General features: G+C 40.6%; 1 protein-coding gene across 1 annotated transcript in view; it reads right to left on the reverse strand.

Moving 5' to 3' along the window:
• The window catches only part of ngfrb (nerve growth factor receptor b), a 36677-nt gene that overhangs the window by 15831 nt on the left and 4544 nt on the right, over positions 1-16302 (reverse strand). Inside the window, exon 3 of the mRNA XM_026163027.1 lies at positions 9582-9938. Coding sequence (XP_026018812.1) covers positions 9582-9938 — 357 coding nt within the window. The remainder of the gene's footprint in view (positions 1-9581; positions 9939-16302) is intronic.

Raw genomic sequence — 16302 nt, forward strand, 5'->3', positions numbered from 1 at the left:
CGAAAGCGCAAGTGTTGTGGTCACCCTTGCCACCAGAACTGCTCACTCATGCCAAATCACCTCTGAAGGTTTTTCCTGGAATCTCCGGGGCAAATTCCGGAATGATGACAGGAAAGTGAGTCAATCCCACACTGACAGCGAAGAAAAAGACGCAGTCAACTTTAAGATCTCCTTCATTGTTACAATGCTCATACTGTGTGGAGAAGGGTGCAAAGGGGTTAAAGAGAGGTCGTCAGCTGCAGCCATACAGAGATACAGAGATACAGGCCTGTGGATGTGAAGGGGACCAAGCTTTGGCAACACAATGAGTGACTGTGCAATACAAAGACAGTGAATTGTTTAGTCACTGGGGCTGGGGATTCTTCACAGCCACTGATGTGGTGATGCCTTGGACGCAGGAAATCGGGAATGTTGATGGCATTTTGTCATCCGTGGTTTCCCCAATTCATAGCCTGCTCTTTATCCTTATGGGGCCAACCAAACACTAAACTTCTCCCATACAGGAGTGCCATCCCATCCAATCATAGCTTAGCAAATCATAACGAAACAAGGGCCTGTCAACCGTTTCAATATCGTTACCCATTAAAGTGGTGCACGTGTTCCTCCAGACTTGATATTTTAAAAGTCTGGGGGATTTTCGTTATTGAAAAGCAAAAATACACGGGATGTTAGTGTGTCAGCGCTGACGCTTCAGCCACTGTGTGGAACCAAGATAAGAAAATAAACAGTTATAACAAAAGACCCCAGAAAAGATCATAGTTTGATCAATTATAAGCTCAAAAGACTTTTCATTTGTATTGAGAAATACAAAAGATAAAATATTGCTGCAAAAATGTTGATATTAAATTCTAAATTAACGTTATAGACTGTGCTTTTGACCGTTATAGGCCGTGGCACCGCATGAGAATTCATTCAAATTTAAGAACCCCCTCTGCAGATTCAGAAACGTCCCTTCTTTTGCTTCTTTTCCTTCGTCCTTCGAATTGAACTGCCGTGGCCCTGAGAGCTCTGCATGGTCCTTGTTAGTAGATTATGCTTTCTGATTTCTGGAGGGCAGCCTGTCGATTGTTAAGGTCAACCAAACTCCGGAAGGAAACTGCTCCCCTCCCCTCCTGCTAACCTATCAATAACTGAATGAACTTGGACCAATCACTCTCCCCTCCTCCCCCCTTTTTTTGTGTCTCTCTACTGAAACCATTGTCATATGTATACGTGTCTATAACTTATTAGTTAATTCTGGTGTCTTCGTAAAAATATCTCCTGTTTAAAAGAGGGTTTAAAAAAAAGCAAACAAACCTCTACATTTCCATCTACTAGCTCACATGAGTAATGTTCTGACTGACAGTTCACAGACTCCTCTGCCAATGTGAGAGGGGAGGCAGGGGAATCAGGGTTACGTGTGTGGTAGGGGATCTTTTCTGTTCGTTTGCCACAAAGATTACAGGAAAGCTAACAAGTTATTACTGAAGAACCTCGATTAACAGGTGGAGCATGGGTAACACGCCAAAAAAAAGAAAAAAAGACGCAGCTCTAGATAGGGCATTGACCTTGAGAAGGGTGATTGATGTGCCTGTTGGATTATTGCCAGATCTGTGCGTGTGTGTGTGTGTGTGTGTGTGTGTGTGTGTGTGTGTGTGTGTGTGTGTGTGTGTGTGTGTGTGTGTGTGTGTGTGCCAAAACTTTTTGCCCTCGCTGCCACAGAGCAAGAATTCGAGGCTCTGGTTGATAGATACAGCATGTCCCGTCAGCCCTGAGTACGATCTCAAGGAAGAACAGGGTCATGGAGCAAAACCTCTGTCTCCCACCACTTTGAGGGCTTTTAGCCAAAACCTCAAGATGATAAGAACAGGCAGTGAGTACTTTATCCTGCTCAATCATTGCTCAATCATACAGCTTTAACCAAGGTCGAAAGAGGCCTTGCAAAGTTGTGTTAACGTGGCTGCATTATCCTACTCATAATGCATTTTGAAATCATCTTTCTCTGAGCTTGATGGGCCTCACAAGAACCAGCCCTGCATCTCCATTCCCAAACCAAACCAGTGCTCAGCAAAGCAAACCACTGCATCTCAGGTAACCGAAGCCAACCATACAAGCCCTGTCTCCTTGTAGAGCACTAACTTGCCGTGACGAAGATAAGCTGCTCGGATTAGTGTATTAAGTGCTACAATAAAGGGATGTTGGCTGTACAAAGTTCAGGACTCTGACGCTTCAGAAAGAGATTTTATCCTTGGTCCCATGGAGGGATTTAGGCAACAAATGTATGTATGTATGTATGGTTACCACTGCCTAAGGACAGGACCACGGATTCTTAAGTGAAAACCTTTAGCGAGCCCTTATGTGTCGTAAAGAGACCAATTTTCTGAAAACACATGCTACACCAAGGATCGGGTCCCCCAACACAAACACAGTAATATACTGTATGCGGTTAAGTGGCAGGAGGATTGCTGTGAATTATACATCAAGGAAACCAAACAACCTCTGGCTAAGCAGCTGCCACGACACAAAAGAGCTTCCTCATTAGGCCTGGACTCCACAGTCTATTTAAACATGCAGGCCACAGTCTTTAAGTGATGAGTACATATCCTGGATAGGGAGGAACGCTGGTCTGAGCATGGAGTCAAGGGAAGCATTTGTGTGAAAAGGGAAAGACCACCTCTGAACTGCAGAGGGAACCTTAAGTTTGATTTAGACTGAAATATACACTGGCTTGCAAAAGTATTCGGCCCCGTTGAACTTTTCCACCTTTTGTCACATAACAGCCATAAACATGAATCAATTTTATTGGAATTCCACATGAAAGACCAATACAAAGTGGTGTACACGTGGGAAGTGGAACGAAAATCATACATGATTCCAAACATTTTTTACAAATAAATAACTGCAAAGTGGGGTGTGTGTAATTATTCAGCCCCCTGAGTCAATACTTTGTAGAACCACCTTTTGCTGCAGTTACAGCTGCCAGTCTTTTAGGCTATGTCTCTACCAGCTTTGCACATCTAGAGACTGAAATCCTTGCCCATTCTTCTTTGTAAAACAGCTCCACAACTGCCCTGTGACGGCCTCAGAGGTTGTCTAAGAGAATATTGGGAGCAACAACACCATGAAGTCCAAAGAACACACCAGACAGGGCAGGGTATAAAGTTATTGAGAAATTTAAAGCAGGTTTAGGCTACAAAAAGATTTCCCAAGCCTTGAACATCCCACGGAGCACTGTTCAAGTGATCATTCAGAAATGGAAGGAGTACGGAACAACTGTAAACCTACCAAGACAAGGCCGTCCACCTAAACTCACAGGCCGAACAAGGAGAGCACTCATCAGAAATGCAGCCAAGAGGCCCATGGTGACTCTGGACGAGCTGCAGAGATCTACAGCTCAGGTGGGGGAATCTGTCCACAAGACAACTATTAGTCGTGCACTGCACAAAGTTGGCCTTTATGGAAGAGTGGCAAGAAGAAAGCCATTGTTAACAGAAAACCATAAGAAGTCCCGTTTGCAGTTTGCCACAAGCCATGTGGGGGACACAGCAAACATGTGGAAGAAGGTGCTCTGGTCAGATGAGACCAAAATGGAACTTTTTGGCCAAAATGCAAAACGCTGTGGCAGAAAAATAACACTGCACATCAGTCTGAACACACCATTCCCACTGTCAAATATGGTGGTGGCAGCATCATGCTCTGGGGGTGCTTCTCTTCAGCAGGGACAGGGAAGCTGGTCAGAGTTGATGGGAAGATGGATGGAACCAAATACAGGGCAATCTTGGAAGAAAACCTCTTGGAGTCTGCAAAAGACTCGAGACTGTGGCAGAGGTTCACAACGACCCTAAACATAAAGCCAGGGCAACAATGGAATGGTTTAAAACAAAACACATCCATGTGTTAGAATGGCCCAGTCAAAGCCCAGATCTAAATCCAATCGAGAATCTGTGGCAAGATCTGAAAACTGCTGTTCACAGATGCTGTCCATCTAATCTGACTGAGCTGGAGCTGTTTTGCAAAGAAGAATGGGCAAGGATTTCAGTCTTTAGATGTGCAAAGCTGGTAGAGACATACCCTAAAAGACTGGCAGCTGTAATTGCAGCAAAAGGTGGTTCTACAAAGTATTGACTCAGGGGGCTGAATAATTACACACACCCCACTTTTCAGTTATTTATTTGTAAAAAATGTTTGGAATCATGTATGATTTTCGTTCCACTTCCCACGTGTACACCACTTTGTGTTGGTCTTTCATGTGGAATTCCAATTAAATTGATTCATGTTTGTGGCTGTTATGTGACAAAAGGTGGAAAAGTTCAACGGGGCCGAATACTTTTGCAAGCCACTGTACATCGTAACCTACACTGTAACCTTCCATGCCATTCAATCAGCGTGCTGCCTGGACCAGACGTGCGGTTACATTTCAGGTGCACATCAGGTTACATGGAAAATGACAGCGTAGGGTTAAAAGGGGGGTTTTGGTTATGTTGTAAGTTACGATAAATCTAAATCAGGCAGAATCAGCTTTCTGTGGTTTTCTTAACTGGATGAATGATGCACGCATCGACTGCACACTTTCTTTGAGTAACTAAACTGAAAAATGCTGTAGAGGCTATGAGTAAAATGAGAGAAGCAAATATATCTAGTACTAACATCATTTTCTCATTATATTAATATGAAATTGGGGATTAAAAGGCCAGCATTTGGTATTCCTACAGCAATAATGCACATCAGTAGATGTCACCTTGTCAGGATTGTTATCAACATCGGTTTTAATTAACTTTACTTGTCCCAATGTTGTTGTGACCCCTGAAAGGATTGTGAGGAATTATATCATGTTGTTCCCTACACATCCCCCAGGGGGGAACTTATACTGCCTGATCACTCCACAACCCCCACCCCTCTCCACATACAAGGCTCTCATGCCCTTTAACCTTTGACATCGCTCGCTGGCCTGCAAAAGAGTGGAAGTCGTATCACAATTCTTTAGATAAGGATCTTGCCTTTAAATCTCCAACTCTGTGGGTCTACCCTGACATAAGTCTGGTCACTATTACCATGTTTAGCCATCAGAGATAGAAGAAGAGAGTGAGTTATTCCCCCTAAGACACAAAACATAGCATTAATCCCTGTGGAGCTAGACCTGGAGGAAATTGGATTTCACCCCACATGTCAGCTGAGTATTTATCCTGCTATATTAAACACAAGAGAAGGAAAATATAATCCAAAGAGTAAAGCAGAAGATCCAGTTTTATCTATAAAGGAAAATAACCCCCAGTATAGTCAAGCTGATGTTCTGGTCCTTCTACCTTGATTTAAATTACGTCTCCACCGTCTCAAGTTACGACTTGTCTTTAGTGGTCTGTGTGTTCCACTCATTCCCTCCACCTCCCTGACTTTACCCTTCAGGCCTGTGTCGCACAAATCCGCAGCATTAATGGATGTGGACGTCTGGCATTGCTACAGATTTGTATGCGCTGATAACGCTTCTGCTTTGGTAAAAAGATTACGTTCGAAATAAAAGGCACATGATTGGGTTAGAGTGAGGAACAACATATGACAATAAAGCCCATACACAGTGAGCTGTAAGTCATTCTGCCGGAATCACATTCATCATGATGTATGCTTTGTTCGTTATCTAAAGGATGTTTTTCGTATTGGGGCTCTGGCTTCTTATATCTTGATGTCGGATGAATCATCTCTCCAAACACCACCCTTTGCTTTCAGACCACAAGCTGATTCAAGCTGCCTTAAAGCGTCATCCTCAGTGGGAGATAATAGCAGCGCAGCACTTGGTAGAGAACAGCGATATATGTCGTGTCTGCTTTTGCTTATTAAATAAACTTCTCTCTCTGTATTTTCTCTGGTTCTTTTAAAGCCTGGCAGACACAAATGACTGATTAGTCTTCTGTGTTGCTTCTGTTTTCACACATTCTAGTTTCATGACTCCTCACAGTATCGGGTAGGTTATTTGAAATTTAAAAAAAAGTCCAAACTAAATGCTTCTTATTTATTGGTTTATTTCATATCCACACACCTGCATCCATATCATCATGGTTTTGAGTTTCTATTGTATGTTTGGTAATTCTTCTACTGCTTTGCCATGCTTTAGGAATTAATGGAATTTACCACTGATTTGCTGAAATATGCAAGGTCTTCCCTGAAAAAAGCGTTGTCTGTATGGGAGCATATATTGCTTTAAATCTGGTGTATATCTATCTGCATCAATTGTACCTTTCCAAAGCAAAAGCTGTCAGTTCCATAGAGACTAATGCACCTTCATACCATCAGCGATACTGTCAGAGGCTTTTTAGTTAAACTAAACTTTTTATTCATCTGGTCACAGAACAGTTTTCCACTTTACTTCAGTCTATTTCAAATGAGCTTTGGTCGAGAAAAAGAAGATGGCAGCATTTCTGGCTGATGTTCACAAATGGCTTCTTCTTTGTATGAAAGAGCTTTAACCTGCATTTATGGTTGACATGGTGAACTGTGGTCACAGACGATCATTTCTGGCAGTGTTTTTGAGCAAATGCATTGATTTTCATGATAGAGTCCTTCCTGTTTTCAACACAGTGCTCACCTAGGGCTTAACGTTAATCAGCATTCAATATTGTCCCTTGCGCACAGAGATTTCTTCAGATTTTCCTAATCATTTTATGATATTATGCACTGTAGATGATTAAATATTGAAATTCTTTGCTAAATACTCTAGGAAAATCAGTCTGTCCTATTCTGCATGTTTACTCCTGAGAGCTTCTCCCCTCTGCTCTTTTTATACCCAGTCATATCACTGACCTGTTGCTAATTAACCCAATTAGTAGCAAAATGTTCCTCCAGCTTTTCAGAACTACTTACTTTTCTAGCCTTCTGTTGTCCCTTTCCCAACTTTTTTGAGACGTGTTGCTGTCATTAAATGGCCTGTATTTGTATAGTGCTTTACTAGGCCCTAAGGACCCCAAAGCGCTTTACACATTCAGTCATCCACCCATTCACACAATGGTGATGGCAAGCTACATTGTAGCCACAGCCACTGGGGCGCACTGACAGAGGCTGCTGGACACTGGCTGCCACCCTCTGACCACCACCAGTAGGCAACAGGTGAAGTGTCTTGCCCAAGGACACAAGACTGACCGAGACTGACCGAGACTGTCCAAGACGGGGCTCAAACCGGCAAAATTCCGATTACAAGGCGAACTCCCAACTCTTGAGCCACGATCGCCCCACACAACAGCCTTATTTCTTCTTTACCCCCTGGAGTGAACAGACACACCAACATATCACATGACCGGTTTAAGATGACCTAGCAGCTAGACACAGCCCGAGTTTCAACTTTTGTTGAAAGTGCAGACTTTAAACTACATACCGGTTTTCATTATAACAGTGGAGTTATTTGGATTTCTTGGCAGTTTGATGTATATAAGTCCTACACCAAAAAAATAGATAAGAATTCAAAAGCAAAAATATTCTGAATCACATTTAGTGTTATATTTTAGATAGTTTCAGTGGATATTTGGGATTCAGGTATTTGTTTTAGTTTGATATTGCAAGGCACTATTTGCTAGCAATGGTTGGTGCAGCTCTCCCAAAAGTAGGATTAGATTTAGGTTTAGCATATATCGCAACTTCAACCTCAGAGTGTTGAATGGTACATTTACTCATTTCAAACATATGTTTTCTGAGTAATTTATGAGTTTTGGCATCATTGCATTCTTGTTATATTTACATTAAAATATCATTCCAGCTTCTTTGGGATTGGGGTTGAATTTAAGAATGGGTATTCTACTGATATACTCTTTGTGTCTCCTTACACACATTTTAATTTTAATTTACAGAACTAGTAATCCAAATCTAAAATTTGTTGTCTAACTCAGTGTTGGTCCAGCCTAAACAAATTAGTGCAGCAACAATTTCTGATTAATGCTAAAATCGCCCAAATACTGCAGTGGGACACAGGAACACTCAAGAGAAACTGTGCCTTCTTTGAATAAACAGGAAAAATTATGTCCTGTTATAATTATACCAAGCACATTCGACATTAGTTTCTCACTCATTATTGGCTCTTCTTTTATTTGGCCCCATGGGCTAAACCAAAAGCCCTCCTAGGCCAAAGAGTGCCATGGGAGGACGTACAAAAGGGTCCCTTTAGCCTCAGACTGGCTCTGTGTTCGCCACTGTGATAACAACATCCTTCAAACCACTTTCCCAACAGACTGCTTGGCTGATCAACAGACTCCTTTTATTGTCACCTCACAAAAGCGTTGATTTAATCTTTGAGGCATCAGATCATTGGAATGAGCAGTGACTCCAGTCATACAGAATTCCTGATTTGGAGTGTGATACCCACAGGGTGCAATGGTATAAAAGAAATTCAGAGCCCTGTTTAGAGAAATGACCTTCTTCTAAACCCTCAACATAGAGTGTGGTCTTTGTTTCTCTCTTGGGATGAGTCGCTGAAGACAATGAGACAAGCTTCAGTGTGGCATTTAGGTCGATGGGCCAACAATGTGTATAGTGTCGAACTTAGATGATCTGATTATGAGGCTGACAGAGTGGATGTCAAGTGTGTTGTACATTTCTTTCAGTGTCGGACAGCGAATTTGTGCTCACGTAGTTTCATTCAGATCGTTGTGACCCTGAGCGACACACTTCATCACTCATCCTTACTCGGCACAGAAGCTGAAACTTGGTTGGTATTTAGATCAGGTCACCTCACAAAGCCATTTATTAGATAGCTGACAAATAACTATATGAATGGTCTTATCACATCACAAGAATACAAAATCAGCAAAGTGCTGTAAACACTCTTCTGAGAGTTTGGTCCATATTGACATGATAGCATCACAAGCTTTGGTGAGTCTGTGTGAATTGTAGCTTCAGTTTCCTGTTCTTCACTGACAACAGTTACATCCGGTGCAGTCTTCTGCTGCTGTAACACATCTGCTTCAAATTTTAAACGTTGTGGGTCCAGAGATGCTCTTCTGTATACCTTGGTTTTTTTCAAGTGGCTGTTTGAATTACTGGTGATTTCTATCAGCTCCAAGCAGTCTGACCATTCTCCATTCTCTGACCTTTGATATCAACAAGACATTTTACCCAGATAACTGATGTTCGCTGGATATTTTCTCAGACCATTTTCTGTAAACTCCAGATATTTATAATTGTGTAGGAAAATCCCAATAGACCCCAGTTTCTGAAATACTCTGACCAACAACCACAAAGTCACTTTCTTCCCCATTCTGATGCTCAGTTTGCGTGCCTAATGCATTGAGTTTACACTATTTGATTGCTGAATAGATATTTGATGAATGGAAAAGCTAAGAGGTACTGGGTTTAGACTTATATTGTCTAAACATAATGAGAGTGTGGTGCTCAGGTGTCTGACTTTACATGGAACGTGAATTCCACACTTACAGCTTGTTGAGAAAGTAACACTTAAATAAAGAACTAGTCCGAGTACACAATCAGGGCGTTATGCCAAGAAGCTTGTTTGGTTTAGATTGTTTGCTTTAAAATACATCATGAAACTTTTTTTTAACTGTATATACATGTGCCATTTGACCCATTAGACTTCATGTTGACAATATGAGCTACTTAATATGTCCTACCTTGGCAAACCGTATCGCCGAAAGGGGTGCACGACTCTAACTCCTCCACCTCATCACAGGTACTGCAAGGAATACAAGGCTCCCAAAAGCTTTCCTGGTCCGAGTAGGTGTCCCCAGTGCAATTCTCACACTTTGTGTCACGGTCATCTTCACAGCTGTACAGCATTCCCTGACCTTCAGGACACTTAGTGCAGGGTAGACAATTCTGCGAGGTTTCATCCAGGTAGAAACCATAGTTGCACATGCAAATGGCGTCGGCGGAGTCAGTGCAGGGAGTATGCATGCGCAATAGACCTGAGCACTGCGTGCAGGGCTGACATTCCTCTGTGTGGCTTATGCTTTCTGAGAAGGTTTCACCTGAAGAAAGAGAGAAGAAAACTGACATGAAAGCTGTTCATTTAACAGAAAGATAAATACAGATAACATTCTGACAAAGCCTTTGCTATAAGAAACTACACACTCTTTTTGAACATTTCCACAGCCCATTCAGTTGGCCTCTGCAAATAGCTGAATGGCAGTCAGGCTCATTAACCAGTACCTAAAGCCATTAGGGACCTACAGTATGACTTTAGGTCATTACCTAAAGTTTATTGAGGCAACTGCTGTTGTGATTAATTTTATTGTATTTACCCATTGTTAGTGATACCACTTAGCCAAATAAGTCAAGAGTGTGTACATCTTATTTTCCAGCATCTGCAACCGCTCCAGTGATGTTATTGCACCCTTATTAAGCTGTCAACATTAGCTACACACTTTAGTTTAAATGAATTAATATTCGGCATTATTCAAATAACTGTACTGTGATTTGTTTTTAATGAGCAGGTTTCAAGTCTTTATTTTTATATTTAATATTTAAAATATAATATTTCATTTAGCTTTCTAAATATATTTAATTTTTTTTATTAATTTTAATGAGTGAGATTGTCATCTTGGGGAGAGTGATTACAAAGCACACAAAACACAGTGGATGCAGAAAAAAAAACAAGTTGAATAAAACAACCCAGACGTAGAAAAATGTTTTTTCCTTCACAACAAGCACATCTTAGTGAAATCCTTCGCACATTTTGGTTTTTGTCACTTCCACTGCTGTTCTGTCACGTTAACGTCTCCCCCGAATCACTTTTGTTGTCTTGTGTCAGCTTCTGTTTATTTGTTGTTGTTTTTGTTGTGTGTTTTAGCGTTTTGTTTTTTTTCCTTTTTCTTAGATTTCAGTACGTTTGACCTCTTGGGGCCACCGTAGGATTCAGTCTTCCAAAAATCAAGTTGGGACAAGGGAATTAAGCTATAAGGTTATTTTTCCTGGTGGGCATATAAATGCAAAGAGGTCACTAGGAACAAGAAAGGACTTTAACAGTATTTCATAAAAGGATGTTTCTAGAAAATTATCATCGTTACTTGAAATGTTTTGTAAATGATATGTAGTGCAGTATATGTGCAAAACTTCCAGGACAGATATAGATGCAAAGGACACAATCAATATTGCATGTTTTATGGAATTGTATTTCGGCTAGATAGAGAACTGGGAAACCCACTAAATTATGCAACAGACCCATTTGTAAGAGCAGCTCGTGTGTGTATGTGTGTATTAGAGACTGGTGAATTTATCTTGGCAGAATCTAACTTCATAAATTCTGCCAAAAATGTGTTGTTGTTGTTGTTTTTTTTATTTCCAGTTTCTGACTCTTGCAGAGTTGCAGTTTGTCCTTGGCTAATGCAAAAATATCAAATAAGTTCAACAAAATAAATACTTTTTGTGGAAACTGTGGAAAAGCATTGTACCATTTTTTTTATAAACTGCATAAAGCAAATATAAAGATCAGGTTGCTAATCTGTAGACTAACAGCAGCAATGAGTATCTATGATAATGGTAAATAAGATGGAAGTGAACTGCTTCGATAAAGACATATTTTAAGATAAAGCAAAAGAAAACAAGTGCTTTAATTCTGAGGGTTATGTCCTCAACTACCTGCTTTGTGAGCAAGGTGGTGAAATGTGTGCAGTTTACTGTAGATTTTTTTCTTGTTTTCCCATCTTTAAAGCAAACTGAAATAAACTAGTCTCTTGTAGGAGACAGAAGGCTTTTGGTATGCAGTCTGCCATGACCCTCTGCTGTTCAGTGTCTGATAGCGTATCAAGTTTTTTTGGTCTGCGTCACTGGCCCACCAACCTCGGCGAATGCTCTGATGATGCAGAGATTACAGCAGAGATAGGGAGAGACAGACAGACACGGACGGATGGAGAGAAGAAAAGAAGGTCGTGTCATTTGAGAACCCGATGAATCTGTGTGTGCAGTTGTGCCTTAAATTGATGGTGTCAAATGTGGGTCCTTCACATTTTTTGTTTAATTCTGTCTTCAGAGGTGGACTATTGTCCTCCCTCTTTATGTGGGCCTGTTGCAGTCGTGTACTGAAACCCTACCGCCACCATCACACTCCCCCTTGCCCCTATTATGTCCCACTACACCCTCCCCACTCTTGGACTACCCTCACTCCCCCTTCCCCATGAGTGCTCTCAGAGCCATTATCATAATGCCATGCATCAATAATGCAAGTCAATACATTAATAACACTAGGCTGTAGCATGGAGAGAAGAGCTGGGGGAGTGGGGGTTGGTTATGGTGCTGGAGGGAGGGGGAGTACTGACGGCCTCTTCGTGGTTCGGCGTATCATAACTTTTACTACTTGTTTAAAACTGAATCCTTCGCTTTGTTTTCAACACCCATAAAAGGAGTCCTGACTTTATTCTCTACGGCTCCGAATGTTTGTTAGTCTGTGTGAGTGTGTGGGAATTTTCCTGGACATGTTTGTACGTGAGTGTGTGTGAACCATTTACTGAGAAGTTTGCCTTGTTTCTATTCCACTTCCACGTACAGCTGTACTTGTTCTGTTTCATCTCCACTTATCTGCTCATTCAGCCAAACTCCTCAAGGGCTTTGGCTAGCTATCTTTTTTAGCACTTCTGCCAGGATCCTGTTAACTATCTGCACTAAATGAAGCCTAGGAAGTCTGTGTCCTATAAACAGATTGGTGTGCAATCTGATTCTATTAAAAGTAGGCGATATGCCTGAACCAGCACATGGAAGGACACATGGTGGGTGGAAGGAAATGCGATGCTTTTGTTTTGAGACTCTCAGAGAAAGCAAAACTGTAACATATTATGGTTCCTCATGTAAGAGTTGAGCGGCACACAGGACATCATACCAATTCAATTAAATTCAATTTAAATTTAAATTCAATTTTACTTATTTGGAACCAAATCACAACAACTGTTGCCTTAAAGTCTTTATTATTATTATTATTGTAGAGATCCTAAAATAATACAGAGAAAATCCCAACAAGCGGTGACAGTGGGAAGGAAAAACTCCCTTTTAACAGGAAGAAATCCCCGGCAGAATCAGGATCAGGCGGTGGGAGCCATCTGCCATGATCAGGTGGTGGGGAGGAGAAGGAGACAGATCAAAAGAGGCTCTAGGAAGAGAGCCATAGATTAATAATAACTAATGACTGGATTCAGAGTGGTGTATACCACCAGTCATGAGTAAAAAATGTGTATTTCTAACTGGATGAAAAGTGGTTCCTGTAGGTTGCTGAGGAAAGCAGTCACACAAAGGGTGTTTCACCAAACACCTCCTTGTGATTGCTTTGGACTTCCACTCCTTGCAGGATTGTGGCGTTGCATTTACAAACACCTGAATGCTCCAAAGCAGAAACTGCCAGAATGTCTGCTTTTTTAGAGGTGATCACAATTGCTGATCATGAGTTAATCAAGGGTCTTTGATTATCAGCATCTGACTGCTACTTCCCCTCTTAATCCGTATGGAAGCAGTTAGCGTGTTATTACTTTTCCCCATGGTGCGTTTGCATTTCGGCTAAGTTTTTATCAAACAAAAGTAAACATGTGGTGTAATATGTCACCTTTTGTCATTCACCTAACGTTATACTTACCTTATTTTAAGACACATGTTTTTATTATGTCCCAATATGTAAACCCTTAGAGTTCAACGAGGCCATGCTTTCTTTTGATTATAACTGTAATTCTTTTGTAGTAAGCCTGAATAAAAAACCATTAATTATTAACACTAAACTGGAAACAGCTTCCAGCGTGTGGTTCACATGTTCTGATAAGTAAAATGCCACATATCTCCTTCTTAGTGTCAAGGTTGTTCCTACACCATGACTCAAAAGCACATGAACAAAACCAAAACTGAAACATGGGACCATCCAACGAGCATGTGAATGCACAAAAACTTCCCCCAGTCTAATAATACAGCACGGCCTGCGCTGTGATCTGACATGGGGAAACATCACAGCGATGATAAATGACATATTTTTACAATAAGAAACTTGTCTAAAATGTGTCCGGCCCTTGGGAAAGGTCACTAACGCTCATTCATGTTAATCTCACGAAGTAATTAATCAAACAAACTAACAACAGACAGTCTTTTTATTTTGTTTTGTAGCCTTTGCAACTAAATTTGTGGTTCTGAAGCAGGTGAAAGAAAAAGAAAGAAGCCACCAGCCAAGCTTTTATGCATATCACAAGACAATGTTCAGGCTGGCTTGTTAAAGCATCGATTTGATAAGCGCGCTGTAAATGGGCTGAATAAAGAAACTTCAGCTTCATATCTATGCGTGTGTTTTACAACATCATTATAACGTTATCTCATGAACAGATATCTGCTTGGCATTTCTCTGTTTATGAGCTCGAGCAGATCTTGTCACCATCTGTTTGTTCACGCCTGAGCTGAACCAGCGCTATAAGACTGATAATTATTATCCTTTGGGACATTTCAAATAACTATAATTTTAAGCAGACAACAGAAGCTTTTTTTTAAAAGAAAAAATAGAAATAGAACAGAAGACAGTTTATGACAAGAAGTCTAGAACTAAACGCTTTTATGCACAAAAGCAACATATCATTAAGTTGTCGACTAACTCTAAACACTGAAAAACACATACATCTTTCAAAGAAGACCCGCAATCCTAAATAAATAAATAATCTACATCCACGTTCTCACGACTTCTCTCATGACCTGAAGTCTGAATCATTTTGTGAGTGTGGGTTTCCTTGGCTCATGGGTTACCATCCTCCGCTGGCTCAGGGAGGTTTGCAGCTACTTCCTGGCCTGGTTGCAGGATGGTTAGGGAATTCATGCAAGAAAAACTGGCTGTAGACCAAATGTGTCCTCTGTAGCTCCAAGATGACCTCAGATTCTAAATTTCCCAAAACATTTCATGCTGTTAAATTTTCCCTGTGCCAAAATGTGGAGCTGTACCACACTGAGAAGACTTTAAATACCTTTTTGAGCTCTGCAGTCACCATTCATGCTTACCAAATCTACTGTGACATAACAGCTTGTCTAATGCACTACACATCTTCCAACAGAGTTTTTTTTTCTCTGACAGAATTTGGAGCTGTTCCCGCTCTTGAATCCTCTCAACATCACTGTCCTCAGAAAGCCTTTCAGCCCAACAAAGCCTCTCTCCCTACATGGTAAAGGCCGTGAGGAGGGCAGAATACTGGAGAACAATTATGTCTGGCATCCAATTTACTTCCAAACATCCAAAAAAGTTTAATGCTTTAAATTAAATGTAAAAACATTAAGAAGTCTGTTACTGTCTGGCATACAACACCGTGGTTTCATAAGAGTGATAATCTAATTTCATCCACACTAATGTTGAGAGCTGTTTTGCTGGGTAATCTAGCTGGGAGCTGTTTTTAGGTGCACTTACATGATTCAAGGGATGCTATTGTCAAATCAAAGGCTAGCTGGACAGCCCTGAAATTCAAGAACTCAGAGCATGAATCGTAATGACTTTGAAGTCCTGTGACTTCAATAAAAAACATCATGCTTCGGAAACACTGTGTCTTAATAGCTCTGATGATGGCCTGATTATGTGGCGGGTCCATTTTTTCTCATAAAAAAATAGACAAATAAACAAATCAAGAGTGTGATGTGGAAATGTTAGCCTGATTTAAACCTGGATTTTTTTTGTATTGACCAGCAGGGGGGCTTACTAGGCTGTAAAAACAAGACAAATCATAGCAGTAATCAACCCAACTCCTTACTTCTTACGACATCTGTAAACACTTTGCTAATGAGTTTATGGTCTCAATCCTTAGTTTAAAGTCAATGGGAATGTAGCATGATGTTCATTTAGTAACTTATGGTCCCATTTAGTTTAAAATAGACAAAAAAAATCAACCTTCATATGTGCCTACTGGTTTCAAAAAGCTGAGATGTCAACGACACAAATACTCAAGCCAAGGCTTCTTTAACAAAGTCCACAAACCAGTGGGCAGAGTCATAGCTCCGTACATCTTTTGTATACAGTCTATGGGTAAACATAGCAGTAGAGACTGTCATGTATATGTCCTGTAGAATCATATTTATTATGTTTAAGGATGAACTGATTTAAACATAAATGTAATGTAAAAAACAACAATGCTGGAGAGCTTTTGCTATCATAAAACACAAAAAAATATAATTAAATTTACATTTTAAAACAGGAAAAAATAAATAAGCTTTAAAAACGGGCTAAAACTAAAATATGACACATGCTATACTACTATGAAACAACAAAGATTAACTCACTATAGCTGCTGATATCCTAATAACAAAATCTAGCTTTGCAAAAACTACAGAAGGCTGTTGTTGAGCCCAAAATTATTCACTGTCTTACAGTTTGGCGGAAGGATTTTGGATTTTAAATCAAACTTT

The sequence above is a fragment of the Astatotilapia calliptera genome, chromosome 3 (genome assembly GCF_900246225.1).
Source record: "Astatotilapia calliptera chromosome 3, fAstCal1.2, whole genome shotgun sequence".
NCBI lineage: Eukaryota > Metazoa > Chordata > Actinopteri > Cichliformes > Cichlidae > Astatotilapia > Astatotilapia calliptera.